This window comes from Polyodon spathula, chromosome 4 (assembly GCF_017654505.1).
Source record: "Polyodon spathula isolate WHYD16114869_AA chromosome 4, ASM1765450v1, whole genome shotgun sequence".
Lineage (NCBI taxonomy): Eukaryota > Metazoa > Chordata > Actinopteri > Acipenseriformes > Polyodontidae > Polyodon > Polyodon spathula.
The window spans coordinates 5,166,063-5,185,605 of NC_054537.1; the positions used below are offsets into that span (position 1 = coordinate 5,166,063).

At 36.2% G+C, this 19,543-nt stretch overlaps 1 protein-coding gene across 7 annotated transcripts in view; it reads left to right on the forward strand.

The window, feature by feature from the left end:
- Positions 1-317: 317 nt before the first annotated feature.
- The window catches only part of LOC121314084 (ATP-dependent 6-phosphofructokinase, platelet type-like), a 35,330-nt gene continuing 16,104 nt past the window's right edge, over positions 318-19,543 (forward strand). For 3 of the 7 annotated variants that reach the window (XM_041246922.1, XM_041246924.1, XM_041246923.1), the window contains exons 1-12: positions 319-575; positions 8,017-8,090; positions 8,919-8,996; positions 10,079-10,268; positions 10,867-11,032; positions 11,444-11,488; positions 11,604-11,712; positions 12,507-12,602; positions 15,941-16,033; positions 16,630-16,755; positions 17,235-17,299; positions 18,144-18,213. In XM_041246922.1, the coding sequence (XP_041102856.1) occupies positions 485-575; positions 8,017-8,090; positions 8,919-8,996; positions 10,079-10,268; positions 10,867-11,032; positions 11,444-11,488; positions 11,604-11,712; positions 12,507-12,602; positions 15,941-16,033; positions 16,630-16,755; positions 17,235-17,299; positions 18,144-18,213 (1,203 nt within the window). In that variant the 5' untranslated portion in view covers positions 319-484. Of the gene's footprint in view, positions 576-8,016; positions 8,091-8,918; positions 8,997-10,078; positions 10,269-10,866; positions 11,033-11,443; positions 11,489-11,603; positions 11,713-12,506; positions 12,603-15,940; positions 16,034-16,629; positions 16,756-17,234; positions 17,300-18,143; positions 18,214-18,541; positions 18,560-19,543 lie in introns of all 7 variants that reach the window. The other 4 variants (XM_041246921.1, XM_041246919.1, XM_041246920.1 and 1 more) reach the window with 3 other exon arrangements.

Sequence of the window (19,543 nt, forward strand, 5' to 3'; positions counted from 1 at the left end):
TTATGAGCAGCAACAAGTGGTATAGTTTGCATGCATTTCAGATGACAACCCTGTATCACTTTTTTATTGTAATATTATTATTTGACATATAAGCCTATTAGTAAACTAGTATTAGAAACACAGGTCAGACCTCCAACTGTAATGCACATGTCTTTACCCATCCCTCGAGTCACCTCACACGCCGAATGCCAGCTGCCTCGTCATTGGATGTTCTTTTCCAGGGCACGCCTGCTCTTTCTTTCAGTTGGCTCATAGGTGCTGTCACTTTAATTTCGGTCACGGTTTGTTCTAATCTCACGAAACGAAAAAGAGAAAGCAAGTTAGAAACAGGCAGGAAGGGAGGCTTAGACGGTAGGAGGAACTTCTGTCTGCGAATAGGCGTGTAAATGCGTTGTATATATCAGTTATATACACACATATATTATTAAATACATAACAGTATATTTTATTTTAGTATTTATTTTTTCAGTCTAAATAAAAGGAAATGGCGCAGCCGGATCAGAAGAAGTTTTTTGAAAATCTCTCCGGTGCAGGGAAAGCCATAGCAGTGCTGACAAGTGGAGGAGATGCTCAAGGTAATGTATTTTTTTTTTTTTTTTTTTTTTAATTAAACGGAGTGGCAGTTGAAGGAAATCTTCTAGCATCTTCAGGGGTTCAAATGGCAATACCAGTACCAAGAAAGACTGATGGCAGTAGTTTAAATGACATCAGAGACGAAGAAGTGAGACATTTAGGTTGGCCTAGTGTAGAGAAAAATAAATTGGTAACGTACAGTAGGTAGGGTTTGCTATTAATTGATAATAGCGAACCTGGTACAATTTGTATTTAAAAAACAAACAAACAAACAACAAAAAACAATTCTATTTAGTGTCGTTATAACGTATGATATTCGAACTTATTTTCTAACGTTTTAATTTGTTTTCTTTTTTTCGCTATGAAAATCTATTTGTAATGCTTTTTAATATCATTATAACTAACATTAGAGATTCAACACCTACTGGATCTTAAAATAAATACAGTATGGAAATGAACGACATTTGTAGACCACCGTTGTGAGATTTTATTTTTATTTTTTTAATTAAAAATATATATTTCTTTTTTCATCGGTCAATTCTTCAATTTATTTTAAAATTTGAGGTGTATTACAAATCCAAACTACTGACGTAACGTCTCCAAACTCGGAACTAGAGCAGTGCATAACAGATACGTCTATACGATATATATAGATATATATATATATATATATATATATATATATATAATATATATATATATATATATATTTATAGGTGACTGCCATTTTTTTGTACTGTACTAGTGCCAGCAAATACTGTGTAATATTACCGTAGTACAGAAAAGTATTTCTATTAAATCTGAAGATAAGAACAGGATATGATAAAATACGATTTGAGTATTATTAGGTAACACGAAGTAGTGTAAAACAATACATTCCAATAGTTACAAGTATTAGTAATTTTACTATATGTATCAAATAATAAAACGTTAGTTACATTCCTGTATTAATATAAACTATCTAATAATGAACATTTTGTGATCGGTGCTTTTCATACAATCGTTTTGTATGCACATACAGAGAATAAATCCTATTATTTGTTGTTTAGCAAGGACAAGTGTATTTCGATGTGTTCGTTTTTAAATGCTACGGGATGGTGGATGAAATGTTGCTGTAAATAAAACAGCGAAATGTGTGTAAGTGAGGCAGGTCATTGCGGATTCAGAGACTGTGCGTCATGAATGCGGAAAAGCTGCATCACAGCTTGTGAAATTTTAATGACTGAATGTGGAAGTGTATTACTTAGCAGTATTTCCTTCAGCTAAGTTTAGCATTTAATTTGAAAAGACGAATTTCTATAAAGTTGAACCATTACCAGACTTGGGAAAGGTTTAAACTGTCTGAAAAATGATACCAGTATAAAATAGGATTTGCCTTGGAATTGCGTTGCTCAGAACGGTGTAGGATTAGGGATGATGACAGCGAGCTGCAACCTGATGCATCACGACATGCCCTTCAAAAAATACAATAAATACAAGATAGACATAAAACCATATGAGGATAGTTATCAGTATACATCTGCAGGATATTCAATAGCAATACATCTTTTTTTTTTTTTTTTTTTTTTTTTTTTTTTTTTTAAAGCAATTAACATGTAGTAAAGTCTTGTACAATGTTTATGATTTTTTAGAATGTGTACACAAATTAGCAAGATGCTTAAGCTATTAAAACTATAGGTTCCTGAGAGAATGGTAAAGTGAAAATTGTGTAAGCATTGGTAGTTATGGTGGGTCAGTAACTGAGCTGCCTTATTAAAGCCCTGCAAGGTATTAATACACTATTTCATGATTTAATGACTTGAGCTGGGCAAAAGGAAATGTTTTGCTGAATCACTGTATAACTGTATTATCTACACTGCTTCAGGGTCCAGGATACACAGTGTCCCCATTTTGTAATGGGGTTGTCTAAAGAATTTGATACTCCTATTTGATTTATAATTATAGACCCCTTGTTTACCCCGTTTTGACACATTTGGGGCACGGGAGGGGTGTGTGTTGAGTGTGCAGACTGCAGCCCCAGGAGACAGTATATTGATTAAGCTAGTGGCATTTCTAAGTCTTGATGAGAATTTTACTACTGAAACAGATCAGGGCAATGGCTTAGTAGGTATTTACAGTACCATAGGTGATCAAGCATGACCAGACTGCTAAGAAAATGCCATTTGTATGTAGTGTATTTTTTTTTTTTTTTGCAGTTTTGTCTTTGTATAATTTGTAATTTGATTAGTTTGTGTTGTGTATATGAATATACATAAATACACCTTCTGTACTGTATGTCTTGAGATTGGATTAACTTACCTTAACACATGGGAAGAGAGAATGTGATCACCAATGATAGCTTTCATCATCTCTTAGGAAGATATAGAAATAGTTGGTTTAAAACAACAACAGCAATGTGGTTAAACTAGTGTGTGCATGTACAGCGCTCAGAAAAGCTACTATAACCTATGGTTTATCATGGGACTGTGTACAGATTGCAGTAACATGTAAGGTTGGTACGGTTGTAGCTGTAGAGCTGTATATTATTGATTTGCACGCCATTTGAAAGTCAGCCGATTTAGACTGTTGCTAGACAATGTTATATAAGGTCATTTGTTCATGTGAAGACCTTTGCAGTAGTTTCAAGCAACTAAGGTTTAGATGGATTAGATGCCTACTGTACTGTATGTATCCAAAAGACTTGTTTGTAAGTATTGGCCAGTTTTTACAGACCTTCCTAACCACTGGTTTTCAGGTTTGAGAACTCCCAATAATTTTTGTTACTAATATAAAATATTTGTCTCATTACAGTCTACAAAAAAATGTAAATGCTAAAAGACCTCCCTGCATTCCACCACTGTGAGTTTTGTTTTGGTTTGTTTTTTGTAAATAACATGTGGTTATATTTTAATATTTTTGTTCAATTTGGCAGGGATTGGTTTGTTTCTAGGCTGAGTAGGTTTGGAGGCTGCAGACCCCTTTACCAAATAGGTTAGGTAAAGTAAAAAGAAGTAAAAGAATTGTAAATTTAGTTTAAAAAGTATATTTTTTAGAGAGTAGTGTTCCAGGTGTGGCCCTGCTGAAGAAGCAACATCACCCCAGTGACTCCAGTGCTAGTAGCTCAGTGGTGGGGACTTGCACTGTTTTTGTTTATTTGTTGTAAAAAAAACAAAAAGCAAAACAGAAAAACCTGGATGCTTCTACCGGCATGACAACCACAATCCTTCTGTCTTTCTCTCACTGTCTTCCAATGGACTCCCACCCCCTCTTAAACTTCCAAATGAAATAATTATTTAAAATCATCCAAACTGTCTGTACTGGCTATACCAGTCAGAACATTCATGTCAGATTTGGGGACAGCTGGAAAAGGTATGCTGTACTTTATAAAGACAACCTCGAGTCATATCATTAGCATGTGAGCCATAAATAAATGAGTACACACTGTGCTAGGTCATGCAACATTGTTTAAGCAGAACGGAATTTGAGCCACATGAAGCGAGAGATTTTGTTATTATACAGTTTGTGTAGAACTTAAAGTTGTATTTAATATGGCACTCCTACATCATTCAAATTCAGATGTACTCTTCAGTGTGCCTGTTGGCATGTTATCAATATCATATACTTCTTCCTTTTTTTTTTTTTTTACATTTCCATTTTTTTAAATAAAACTCACCTGATTAGATGGCAATTTGTTGACACTTCTGCATTGACTGATGGGTAGGTCATCATCGAATCAGGAATTTAATTCATAAAATGGCATTTACATTTCGTGAATTACCAATCCTAATACAATGCCATTAAACCACACACAACACCAAAAGCACATAATTACCAATGGTAGAATTGTATTAATCAGTAAACACATAGTACTGTAAATTGACTATATAATGGACCAGTCTTCATGATCTGGAGTCTATTGCAGGTTTCTTCATTGGGTCTGTTTTACCCTCTCAGGGCTCAAAAGGATGCAGCTATGCCTTGACGAGATGAAAAATACCAGGGAGTCAGTACTGCATGTGGAATAGGTGTAGCCAAGGATTACTAACAAGATTGCTTCTACAGTACAGTACACAGATTGTGAAGTCTAATGATAAAACCCTGTTTGAATTTAATGTCAACAATACTAATTTGATTAATACTAGTTTATTATGTACAGCTTGTCCCTTAACCACTGCATTGGCCAATGAATATAAGTCTTTAGGAAACACGTTGTGTGCTTCCTGGGATAGCTTAGCACTCATAGCAAGTGATATGTGGCTTTACTATTGAACACTGTTAAACAACTTTGTATACAGTACTTGAATGTTAGCTACAGTAACAGCAAACTTGCCCAGTAAAGCCGTAATAGGCTTGTGTGTACTGTTGGTAACCAAGTAACAGTAGTAGAATATTTGATTAGCTGTGTGGAATTGTAACTGGAAATGTGGTCCTTGACAGCTCGGCAAACAGCTTGAGACTGTATAAGTTGCAATGTGAATTCAACAGCACGTGTTATGGCAGAAAAAGACTCTGTAATAGTAAATACTGATATCCCACAAAAGGGTTTTTTAAATTATTTTAAAAGCAAGACAAATTTGCTGCTATAAAAAAGAAAAAGATTGTGTGTGTGTGTGTGTGTGTGTGTGTGTGTGTGTGTGTGTGTGTGTGTGTATTTCTTTCCCAGTCCAGCACAATGACCCTCCTTCCTAACTTGTATATATAATTGATGAATTCTGAATAATTGAAACCCATCCCAGGTACCAAGTGGCAGCACATTCCTACATTTCTGTTAGAGACTCCGCGTGTGACATTTAAACAAGGTTACAATTAGGACTGAAGGCTTGTTCGCGTAAAAGCTGTATTACAGTTAAGATACAGAGGATTTAAAACAGAATAGCAAATTGTGGCAAAATGTAAAAAAATGCCTACACACAAAAAACACAGAAGAATGTGCTTGTGACCATAGGGATTTAGTTGTGGAAGATAGCAAAGGAATGAAGGTTCAAGTGTGCTGTGTGTTTAAGTACTGTTGAGCTATTACCATACATACTATGACAGAAAAAAACAAACAAACAAAAAAAAACGCCCTGGCATATTGGAAAGTAACCGAAAACAATAATTTCATACACTATATAAGAAAGCGAACCCCCCCCCCCCCCCCCCCCCAAAAAAAAAAAACCCAAAAAACAAAACAAAACACGAAAATAGGTAAAAATAAGCACTCAAAAATGAAATGAATAAAAATCGAAAAACAGAAGCCCTAGTTATGTATACAAACTTAGCTTGAGTGATTGATTTGGATTCAGCAAGTGGCCATATGAGATTGTTACATAGGTCAATTCAATCTACAAAACATGGGAAAGTATATATAAAAAATAATAAAAAGTTCATTCAACAAAGAGAACAAGAACATGAATTTTCCACTTGTGTATGTGATATGTTATGACTCCCAGTATATTCTGTACCAAAAGTAAAAGGAAATAAAAAGAAAAAGAATACTTAGTGATTTAAATATATATATAAAAAATATTTTTTTTGTTTGTTTTACATTTAAAATAAAATAAACAAGACATCTTTTTTTTTTTTTTTAAATGTCCATCAACTCTGGCTAACTAAGAAGAATGCAAAACTAATCTTATTTGAATCAAGACTATTGTTTTGTTTGCAGATTAATGCATTTAGCAAAATAATCAATTTGAATTATGCACTGACCCCATATATGGCAGTGAATTCACTGTAAAATATTGCTGTAAAGATGTACTGAAGCAAATCCTTAGCTGCTTTAGTTTATTGTTTGAATGTATTGGGTGCCAGCCCTGCTCTAGTAACTATTTAACCTTGATAAATAGTATATCTAATGCAGATCTCCATAGCATCAGTACTACATTGTGTACAGTACTCCCTCAAAGTGTACAGGTGTATGAAGGATTTGAAGTGCAGTGTGCTCCATTTTATTGTGAAATTAACACAAAGCTGATAATGTTGCTACACTTTCTAATAAGAAACATGGAATGTTAATGAGCTGTACAGCAGATAACATGAACACTTATTTTCATTTCACAAATACATCCTCCATGCAAAATTCTTCCCTGTCTGTGTAAAAATAAAGCAGAAATAAACAAAGGGGTCATATTTCTGGAAGCCAGACTAGTTTTAACTACAGTACATTACTACCACTACATGGATGAATACAACAGCAGTTATGCAATGCATACAAAGAGCTTGCTGTGGCATGCAGTGAACCATTCAGTAATGTTCCTTTTGCAGTGGAAAACTACCAAGCTAAAATGGATTAAATAGGGAACGTTTAGTATTAAGATACTGAAAAAAAAAAAACCTGAACTATGTATTCTGGTTTGTACCACACATGTGGCTAAATTCCCTGGAGTTAGTTTTATGTTATATCATGAAAAGTTAGTGACTGGATCTTTTTCACTGTAACATACTGAACCTCAAATACATTCTATTTCTAAGCATACTAGACAGCATTTAAAACCAACACTGTTTACAAAACGCTGATCATCACAAAATATGAGTTGCTTTCAGGTGGAAGTAAACTTTGATGTAAATCCTTACTTATATGAGCATATTTTGATTTGAATTTTAAAAAGACTGCAAAACACCAGGCATGAGGAATGTTCTTACCTACAACCAGCATACCTGTCAGAAGGGACAAGCTCAGTACTTACCTCCACGTTGCATCATCAGATCTACTGACGTTATGAGAACATTAAAACCCATCCTTATAAATGACCTAATTTACTCTTGAACTCCTACAGTTTGTGAGTGGACGGATGGACTACTGAAAAGATGCCGAAAACATAATTATAGTCTTATGAGTCTTGCTTTGCATGGCTGCAGAGAATAATAAACACATTTGATGTATACAATACATTTTTTTATGCAGGTCACTCTTGCTTGTACCCTTGATATTTAACATAATTGATTGTCCTTGCTTCTTTAAAGTTCAGAACACAGGCAGGGGAATGCGTTTAAGCGCTATAGCACATATTTAATAAACACAAAAGAAAAGGCAGCAAACAAAACAAACAGGAACACAAAACAAAAGGGCTCAGTGGCCAAAATATAAATATATATATATATATATATATATATATATATATATATATATATATATATATATATATATATCTCGGGATCTCGAATCTCGATCCCCGTTCTCCTTTCTCTCTCCATCTCTCTCACCAACTCCTATCTCTTCACCCTACTAAGCAGAGCTGGTCACCTTTTTATGCAGCCGAGTTTCAATTGGTTCTCATTATTCAATTGAAAATCGACTGCATATGCATGAGAAATAATTAACAAAATCAAAACAGTAAATGAAATAACAATAAAACACTGGTGCCTGGCATCTGCAAGCCCTGCACCGTCACAGTGCATCAAGGCCAGTAGTGTAATGTCCACATTCTGAGTATGCACTGCAAAGCCCTGTGGCAATGCTAATGTTTCTTATTATTTCCTCAGGTATGAATGCTGCTGTTCGAGCTGTTGTGCGTGTGGGAATCTATGTTGGAGCAAAAGTATATTTTATTCACGAGGTATGTTTGTTTGATCATATTCCAAATGCTACAGAAATACCTGCTACAACACTGAGTACAGAATGTAGGGATACGCCGTGGGCACCAGACTACCAGACAGGTTTGTCTAATGCTTTCTACAATTTTATGTGACGGAAACACCTATTTGTAAGCGTTTGGTAAAGTTACTCCCATTTTAATTTTGTTACGGTGAACTGGCCCACAGCAGGATTCCTTTTGTAGTTAACCTTTAAAAAAGAGCGTTAGTGCAACAAGCCTTACGTTTGGTAGTTTTTCAAGAAACGTTCAAGTGAACTCTTCTGTTGCTTCCTGGTTGCTAACCTCTCTACCTTTAAAACTAGAACTCGTTCTAGCAAGTAGATTTCTTTAAAGAAAGTCTGTAAGGAAAAGCCGACAGTGGTACATATGAGAAAGTGCATGCTGCACTCTTTGCAAGGGTATAAGTGCTGTTATAGACCATTTAAGGAAATGGGTTCTTTTCAGAATTACTGGGCAGTGTGGCTCATTTATTGCCACTTGTTAGCAGTAAAATTCCTCTGTCTGAATCTGAACCCTTGAAAGTTACAATGCCTTATCAAAGGTTAAACTGTCTTGTGAGCACAAGCTAAATTGTTTCCTCTCAGAAGTGCAGCAAGCCTTTCTAATAATACATCACAAGCATTGCTTTTTAACTGTTGGAGAACTGAAGCTGATTGTATAGTATTTTATTTCTACTGTTCACCATAAACTGTTTGAAAGACTTGACAGCAATGTTACAGCTGAGCCCTTTCTACTCTACTGATTTCTCCTTGTAGTTTCTTGCATTAGCTCTTCTGTATTTGTCTACAGGGATACCAGGGTTTGGTGGACGGTGGGGAAAACATTGAAGAGGCCAAATGGGAAAGTGTCTCAAGCATGCTACAAGTGGTGAGGAGCAACAAACTGCAGTCTGGCATGTTGTAGACAGTATTCATTTTTTGGAAATTGCTGTTTCAAATAGAATAAGTTATCAAAATAGAAATAATAAAAAAATATTAAAAAAAAAGTGTAATACAGAGAGTTATGATAAAGCGTGTTAACAAAACATAGCAAACCACGGTAAGATACATTACCAGGTAAATATACTATAAGAGACTTTACAAGCCAGCCCGGGTTCACAGGACATACGCAGTTTGGTGCTTGATTGTTGTTGGTGGAACTACTTTTAATGTAACGGTACAATGGGGAGCCTTTCATTGTGAATGTTACACATGGATTGCGCTACCGTGAAAGATTAAGAAAGCAACTAAAAATATAAATAAACTGTAGTGCAAGACACAAGGAAACAGCACAGAACCTTACGGTGTATCAGGTTTCTATTAAAAACCAAACAAACAAAAAAATCAATATCTCACCTTTAACCCTTTAGGTAGCATATAACATAACATGGCTGATTGGTTAAACAACATCGCGTGACCATGCGTATACCATGGCTTGCATACTAATGATCTGCTTCACACTGAATAAATCACTACGCACCACTGACAAGCTGCCATTTAATTTGTTATTAGTTACAAAATCACTGCCAAAAATGAGTGACATTTCACCTATTTCCTTTAATAGATTTGGGGATGAAAACAGATAACTGGTACAACACAAACTGCTCAGTAAAGACAGGAGTCCACCTGAAAAATAAAGTAAAATAAGTGCAGCAGCAACTGTCAAGAGCAGACACATAACAGTAGATGAGGAACAGCTAAATGAAATAGAAGAAAACTAATATTGAAGAATAAAAAAATGACAGCATGGGCTGTTAATGTATTTAAAGAATACTTAAACAATATAGTTCAAGAGAAAATTCAAATAACAGGTAGATGCCAGTTAAAAATGCTCCAAAAAATGGCAAAGGAGTCTGTCCTCAAATGAGGACAATGGCACTTAATGGGTTAATGTACGCTGTGGGGAGCCATGCACAAGAAGACTGCAGGAGATTAAACATGTATTTTTACTATAAACATTTATTTATTAAGGGTGGGACTGTCATTGGGAGTGCCCGCTGTAAGGAATTCCGTACCCATGAGGGGCGCCGTGCGGCTGCCCAAAACCTGGTGCTGCGTGGGATCACAAACCTGTGTGTGATTGGAGGAGATGGAAGTTTAACTGGAGCAAACCTTTTCCGTGAGGAGTGGAGCGGACTGCTTGACGAGCTTGTTCAACAAGGTGAAAGAATACCTGTATTGTCAAAAAAGATGCGTTCTCTGATTGACTTAGTTTGCATGTGTTTCATGATTAATGAGATATCCACATGATTTACAAAAATGAAACAGTCTGCAGCTGTAGTTCTGCAGTAAACTTTTCTTAATCCAACATTCTGTTGGAGTAGTTTTATAATAGACTCGCTAATCCGAACACTGCAGTTTGAACTGTGAACAATGCTGTCACAATAAATGCATGCTGTGAAACTAAACTGTAGAAACTAAACAACTTCATGATAAGTGCAAAACAGCTGTCTCAGTACTTTTCTTGAAAGTGCAATTAATGATTTCTGAAATGTAAGTATCATGAGTATAGTAAAACGGTGCAGTTTGCGATTAGTATTACAATAAGTATTTCAAACAAATCACTAATATTAAAGGTCTGATACAACTGGTGTGGATTAGCTACAGTCTACTGTATTAGGTCGTAAAATGTGTAGACTTTCATTGCCAGTTGCAAACAGAAGGCAGAGCCTTGTTCTAAAGTTCACAGAAAAAGAAAAATCTTAGATGTTAGTTGTTCAGTTGTGAATATTAGTAGTTTTCTGTTTACATTTATACAGGAAAAATTAACAGAGAGTCTGCTGAGAAGTACTCCCACCTGAACATTGTGGGGATGGTAGGATCCATCGACAATGACTTCTGTGGCACTGATATGACTATTGGTACAGACTCTGCCCTGCATCGAATCATTGAAGTTGTTGATGCAATTGTGACTACTGCACAAAGGTGGGTGTTCACAACCATGCAGTGTAAGTGCCATTCACAAATTTTTAGTCTGTTTAGTTATTAGTTTTAGTTTTGTACTTATGCAATGACAGGGGGTGTATGTTAATAACATGCTTGTTAGTAACATACACTCATCACTATTTAGCTGCTGCCTCCTCATGTTACATCACACTTTCTGAAGCACGAGGATTGGAATGTAAATATGAAGCTTCCAGCTGGCATAAGGCCCAACTTGTTTTATAGAATAAGGTCACTGCTGTGAATAACAATGGGTGTGTGAAAATTTACTATCTGGAGGCACAGGATTAATTTAATTTAAGAACTTGTTGCTCCTTGCTTGTAAGAATCAAACAGACAGCACTATACTGTTATCTCGGGGGAATAAACTGTTTTGCTCTATTTTGCTTGTAGTCACCAAAGGACATTTGTTTTGGAGGTCATGGGAAGACACTGCGGGTAAGTGTTTGTGTATTATAGTTTTTCGAATTCTGAGCTGGGTAAGGTGATATGAAAATGCTTCTGGTACTTGGTTTGATTAATTGTAATGGATCTTGTTGTTCCTGTGGTTTAGATACCTGGCTCTAGTGAGTGCTTTAGCCTGTGGAGCAGACTGGATGTTCATCCCTGAAATGCCTCCAGCAGATGGGTGGGAGGAGCAGATGTGCACCAAACTGTCACAGGTAAATGTTTTTGGGGGTTTAAATTGGAATGCACAATAGTTTAAGATTATCTAGCCTTTACAATACAGGGACAATAAATATTATATTGTTATTTGTGTAGATGATAGTTTGTAAATTACAATGTAATCTGTTCTTGGAGAGCTAACTCTCAGCTATGTGAGAGCTACTGTATGGAGATTAACAGGTAATGTTTAGTAATATTATTTTTGGTATTTGAATTTAAAATGTTGTTATTTATTTATAGATTTAATTGATATATTGTTTTTTTCAGGTTTGTGAAGGTGCTGTTTTTTATTCTCATTTTGTTTGTTCCTTTCTGTTACCCAGAATGTTCCATATGTCTTTCAGTCACACTGGGATTTAGAGATTTTATTTTTGCAGTGTTTTTCTCACTATTTAGACCTGATCCTGTGGTTCAAGGTTGAACATTGTCATAGTTGCAGAAGGGGCCATGGACAGACATGGACAAGTTATTACTTCTAGTATTGTCAAGGATGTGAGTACCTGAACATGCTAACGAGCATCGGGTGAGACAAAGTGGGGCCCAGAATTGCAGAATAGTTTCACCCCTGCTCCACCAGAACTGCCAGTCAAAAATAGAAAAACATTACGAGCATCAGTTTCTGACAGTTTCACGTTGCCGTTACGGCAAGGTGGAGTTGTCTCAGGCCTCAACTTAAAATGAAGTATTCTATACATCCTGGGGTTTGAAACTATTTTAGCAGAATGGTGTTCCAACTTTAGAAGCCTATGCAAAACATTTTTTGTCTTGTGATTTTTTTTTATCCTCTTAGAATCGTGCACGAAAAAAAAGGCTTAATATCATTATTGTCTCGGAAGGGGCGATTGATACTTCCAACAAACCTATTACCTCAGAACACATAAAGAATGTAAGTACCAGTCACCTTGTAGTACAGCTCCTGCACTGACCACTGCCTTGCTTTTAGCTCCTTCATATTTTACTGCTACCTCTGGAATGCTCACATGTGCTATGGTAAGACGTTTGCCACGGTTGCTTTAGGCTTGCATTTATTATTTACCTTCATCAATTGCCTAGATGTACAACTTTCCAGTTATTATTGCCTGACTTACAATACCTTAACTAAGTTAATCCATCTTGTAAAGGTTTTAGCTGTCAGTCAAAAGCCCTCGTTAAGATAGGTACTGTACTAATATATATATTTCAAAATACATAATTAAGGGGCTTTTACTTACATTAGTCTGGCTATTTACGACAAACTTAGAACATGATTACTTTTTGCTATTTGTTTTTGGCAAAAGCTGGTATAAACAAGCGTCATTAATTTTTCTTTACTGCATGGTTTTACAATGCTTCTTTTATTATCAGTCTTGGCTTGCCATATGTTATTGCGATATTTATTATTCTCAATGCACTCTTATAATCATGTTCATTATTGTGGCAAAGTGCCCTTCCCTGTGTGTATTTTGTGTTGTATGTTATGTGTTAATGTTGGTGTATAGTCATTGGTACACGGGATATAAACGGGTCTGTGTAACACGAATGTTTAAAATGTATATTTATATTTAGGCACGAGGCTTGCACAGCACTTCACATGCAAGTAAAAAGTAATATGTGAGCACGGGGAATTGCACTTTATTAATTCACGTGCAGTTGTACCGCGACTCCAGTTGAATGATTGATTAGCAGTCGAGTCTCAGTACAGCTGCATAAAAGCAGCATGTTTTCACTCACTCGGGGTTGTGTGTTCGGTGAGTGGAGAACGGGATTGGAGACAGAGGTAATTGTAATAATAATAATAATAGTAAAAGTAATAGTTAAATTAGAAGCTCACCGTGTTTTGTCTGTATAGTCCATTTTGTTTGTCTTTTTGTTTTGGCTACGAGTGCTGTGTCTTGTTTTTCTTACAACCTTTTATTTTTTGTCTGTCTGTTCATTATTAAAATGCTGAGCAAACCAAACTCCACCTCTGTTGTTTATTTCCTGGTTGTTTCTGGTCTGATGTCACCGACTGCAGCCGTCTTTGTGACAATTATACATGCTGGTCTTGCAGGAGTTGAACTAGTGATGTGCACAGTACTTTTGTCCAGCCTGCTTCTTTTGTTCTTTATCAAACATGCAGTGAAGTGAAGGCCCTTGGTAATACAGTTTCTTATTTATCAATATAGAAGAGTGCATGCTCTAAATTGTGCATGTGGATTGTTTCCTTTTCCCAGACCTTGCATCTTGGTAATGTTTTTTCTCTTCACTACCAATATGAAACACATCTTAGTATACTGAAGCGAAGTTCAGTATACTAAGATGTGTTTTACTCAAATAGGGTGTGGCGCCACCATGGACAATATTAATTCAACATGGCAAGTCTACAATATTTTTGTATTGTCCTGGCTTGGACAGGGAAATGTCTATCAGCCTAGCTTCCACTATTATTCTATCAAATTCTCAATTTAAGAAGTGGTGTCTTGACCATTGTAATTTAAACTGGGGTGAGTTATATAAGGGTAAGCGCATTAAAAAAACAGTTTGGCACATTATGCAGGTGTTTCCCTTTTTTGTCCAGTCTATGTTTTTGGTAGTACTATATTTTTATTTTTCTATGGTTATATACATTGTGTAGAACCTCTGATTAATGTACATGGTTATAAGGAAATGTACAACTTAATAGAGAGACAGTACTTCTCAAATATTGTATTTACTGTCCCACACGGGGTTGGATGCTGTTTTAATTGTATGGGCTCTTCATTTCCACTGATATAGATCTATAACCAAATACATTTAACAACTTATAATAATTATAAAATAAACTTAGCTGTGTTGACCATATGTTCATGGTAATGAGAAACACTGCTCTCTATATAGAGGAGGGGGAGGTGCTTTTTTAAACATATAAAGGAGTAACAACTTCTGTAAAGGCCTGTACACACCGGACGCGGTGAAACAAGTGAAATACAACAGGCGACATGGGAGCGCCACCAGGGCGACACAGAAGCGATGCAAAATGTATCAGATCGAATCTTATTCTTATTATCGAACGATTTGTTGTGAGTCAACTAGGGAATTAACCTATATATAACTCACTGATTAAGGCCACAATATAGTATAAAAGCTGTGCTAAAAACAAATACAACTGAATATAACAAAAACAGTGTGGACTTGATTAATGAATCCTGAATGATGTCAGATGAAGAGCCGGTTTGAAACACCAAACTGTGAATACTCAACCATTTAGTTTTCTCATACCATGAGAAATTAAAAAGGCAATTTTGTTTTGGTCCTCCATGTTGAACGCCCAATTTAGGCTTTGGACAGCCTTTGTATGCCTTATTCACGCAGCGGCCATGTTTGGTTGAAAACGAGGCTTGGTGTGCAAGCAACTGTCATGGCCGCCACAGCTACTGATAGTATCACTGTGGATGAAATCTTTAATTTGTGTTACTCAAATAAAAGTTGAAGACGAGGTTAAGCATTACAGTACTGTTTTTTTAAACATAGTGTTTCAGTGCTGTACAGACATTCTATGTCGTTATCCGTTTCTCCAGTTTCTCTGAGTTTCTCCATTACATTTTTTTATATAAAATAAAATCCAATCATAAGTGAGCGGAGGTGGGGCATAAATAGTTAAAGGTCTCGAATCCATTTCCCTGGAAATGGACTGTCAGATGTTCGCTCTCATTGTCGTGTTTTTGTAATTTTTGTGTCCTTAATTGTACAGCTCTGGGTATTTTCATACAGCAAGAATGATCTTTTCTTCCTCCACTGTTTACTGAAGGTACGAAGGGAAGCTGTTCCTCATTGGTCAGTTCCCCAGCTGCCGTGCGACAAAATCCCAAAAATAGATATCATTCCTATTTGTATTCTCTTCTGTGTCGCATCAGTGTTGCCCGTCGTGTCACAGGCATGTGCACTAGCAACAATATCCAGATCCCCTGGTACTTGGAAGATCATTCTGAGCTTTCAGTGCTATTAGTGGATCTTGAAAAATCTGCACATACCCCAAAAATGTAAAAAAATAATCAGCACAAGTATAAGGGGACTAGTTGCTAATGCTGATAAAACCTGTGCTCAATCCTTGGTTATCCTTGGTATTATTAAAACAAGGGCAACTTAGAAATCTTAACTGAGCTTAAGGCAACCAATCTTATCTGCTGCAAATTTACCAGATTTCTTAACTTTGAAACTGACATTGATGTATCTTAAAGTTTGAGAATATAACTGAGCAATTCATTAGATACAAAACCTCTTTCCCAGCTTGTTGTTAAATGTTTGGGATTCGACACGCGAGTGACAATACTGGGCCACGTCCAGAGAGGAGGAACCCCGTCTGCTTTTGACAGAATACTGGTGAGTTGAATAAACATCTTGCACCACTGCATGAGTGCACTGTAGGTGACATGATTAGTGTAAATCCCGTCACAGTCTCAGATAGATCTTTATAGATAGTGACAAGTGGGGATTCATGGCAAAGAATGATTTTCTTGTCCTAACATTACAAGTGTTGCGTGTTTACTGGTTTTCTATTTAGTTAGGTATTTAGGCAGACATAGCCCACCTAAGTTGCTATGGTAATTCATTTTAGAACTACTGGCTGATAAGAAAGACCTGGTCAACACCATTAAAAAGGCTGTTCATAGAAACGAGGATTTTGTATTTCATATGTATATTTTAGTGTTTCCTTTTGAAAGAAATACAGTACCAAACCAAAGGATGGTGGCTGAAACAATGCTGTGTTTTCAAAAGGTCCCCTTGAATGAAGTGAAGATGAACCCCTTCCATGTAACTGAGTTGTTTTTTAATAGCCACACAGTATGTCCACTCTATCTGAAGTGGTTTTTTTTTTTTTTTTTTTTTTTTTAGATCTTTCCAGATGTTTGATGTTATGATATAAACCTGTTTAATCATACAGGAGATAAAAGTGTGAGTTTTTTTTTTTTTTCTAGGCCAGTAGGATGGGCGTAGAGGCTGTACTTGCCCTGCTGGAAGCATCAGCTGACACTCCAGCATGCGTCGTTTCTCTCTGTGGAAACCAAGCGGTCCGACTACCCCTAATGGAGTGTGTACAGATGGTAAGTCTTGGAGGACGACCAGTTTTTCGTTGGCTGTGTTCCTTAATTAATGATAATGGGGTCTGTGTAGGCTACAGCACTTGAGACTGCCAATTCAAGTATTGTTATTTTTTTTCAAGCATTTGTGAAGTGTTGTATCAATTAATTACTGTATTAAAATACTTATTACTGTGGCAATTGCTAGAACAAGCTTTTACAACATAATTAAAATAATGACAGTATCCCTTTCAATATTTTAGATCAATTGAAATACATGTTTTATTTACATTAGGTATTAAAAATTTTAATCTTAAATGTGTTTTTTTTTTTTTAAATAATGTATTAAATATGATACTGATTTAGTATAAAGGAATATCAAATTGTATTGACTAATTTGTACCCTAATTTGTGTGATTTATTTTCAGAAAGTAGTAACACATAGAATACAAAATAAAAATGTTCATGCAATCTACCTTACATATATATTTGTACTCGTATAGACTCAAGAAGTGCAGAAAGCCATGGATGAAAGGAGGTTTGAGGAAGCTGTGCGGCTACGTGGGAGGTTTGGATTGACAGTATTTACTATTGAACCAAGTTTGTGCAAATTAAATGTAGTTGAGAAACCATTTTGGCTCTTAGCTGCCCCACTTTAAGGTTTTTTTTTTTTTTTGAAGGCTTCAACAAGGACAAATTGATCTATTTTTAGATGCTTCCTTTCTGGTTGTCACATTCTGCTTGTCAGTCCTATTACAATTTGATGGCTCTCGGCTGTGCGCTCCAATCTGATCGTTCATATTTGAACAGTTTTATATACTGTAGAAATATCCAGACAAAAAACACACATTCAGCATGCTGAAGTGGTCTGTTCTTTAATTAACACAGACTTTGCAATGTGTCCTCTTGTTGTGTGTAAGTGGAATTGCTGCAGCTGCCCCTTCAGAAGAGTGCTGTGATGCCAATGGAATCTGCAAGCAGAAGGAAGGCAGTATTATGCGGTGTAATTGCGGCAGTATTATGGGGTGTAATTGCGGCAGTATTATGGGGTGTAATTGCGGCAGTATTATGGGGTGTAATTGCGGCAGTATTATGGGGTGTAATTGCGGCAGTATTATGGGGTGTAATTGCGGCAGTATTATGGGGTGTAATTGCGGCAGTATTATGGGGTGTAATTGCGGCAGTATTATGGGGTGTAATTGCGGCAGTATTATGGGGTGTAATTGCGGCAGTATTATGTGGTATAATTGCTGTCATGCTTATGATGCTTCCAGTTTTACAATTACAGAAATCATAATCATAGGCAAGGATGTCATGACATTAGAGGGTACAAAGTTTCTTTACAGTGAATGACACTGACATTATTATAAGTTATTAAAGATTCAAGTTTTTTTTTCTTTCTTTTATCTCAGGAGTTTTGAGAACAATTTAAACACTTACAAGCTACTGGCACACCGGAAACCACAATCAGAACTTCCAATTGTAAGTTAAGTGAAATTTGAGATTATGACAAGTCCACAAGTTCAGAATTGTATCTTTGATTTATGTGCCTTAATTGATGCATTGTTTATGTAAGCTTTCATTGTATCCCATGCATGTGTTCAATGAGTATTAGTTTTATGATTTCAGTATTGATTTATTCCTCTTTTTTGTGTGTGTTTGTTTACAAGGTAAATAAAAAAATCTTTGGATCCTAACACAAAAAACATTTACAGTATTTGTGTTCCACACATGAAAAACATGTTTGTGCCCATTTGTGTCTGTCTGATACTAATAGAAGTGCAATGTTTCTGTTCTTTCTGCTTGACAGGATGATCCCTCATGTAGAGTACGTAATTCTTTGCACAGTGGTTCAGCTTTAGGCATCTAAGTAGAATTTAGTACATTTTAAGAAATTAGCATCCCCTTTGCATGACAGTACCCTGCTACTGCTACTGCTACTGTGCTTTCATACAGCTTCAGACCTTCATCAAAATATTCTATAAGCTTGATTCAAAACTGCAGTGTCAATAAGTATAAACACATGTATGCTACCCTTTGCTGCTCTTTACTGAGGTGAGAAGACAGTTTTATTTTTAAAAATGCATGTACAAACACACATACTGTATACAGGGTGTCTAGCCACTAGGCCATTGACAGTGCTCCTCAGGAATAGTCATTCACTGCAGACCAGTAAATCTCATTAGATATTAAGGGAACAGGCAAGCAACATGATTCTAGAACTACCACGACTTGCAATGCACGAAAACAGCGGACTGGGAAATGCCAGCAACAGCTGCCACAGCCCCCTGAAACTACACAGAGGCAAGTTAATGCAGGGTGGACAATAGTTTGACCACTGCAGGGATAGCATGGCTTCTCTGGGTGACAGGCTCCAGGTCATCTTTTAAAACGGACAGCAGCTCAAGAATTATGAGGCTGCTGAGCCTGTACCTGTACTTCATTTGGTATTCAGTTAAATCGAAGAGGGTAATGCGAGTACGAAATACCCTTTATCTTCTCCTCCTACAAATCACTCGTTCTTGCTGAAAACAGTGTCTCCTTGATGCAGTCACTGTAGCCGTGGTTAGGGAATAGTGTTTTTCATACTGCCTTTTAAAGGTTTGCTAATTGCGACTATTTAAAACATGCTTTCAAAAGCTCTTAACATATGATGCAATTGTAGGTGTTGCAATTACCAGCAGCTGTAGTACATCTCATTAAAATATTTGAGAATCCTCATTTGCACTAGCTCCACCCCATTTTTGTGAATTTATGCAGGAATGCCCATAATTACATAATTATTATGACTTTAAAAAGAAATGTTCTTTTT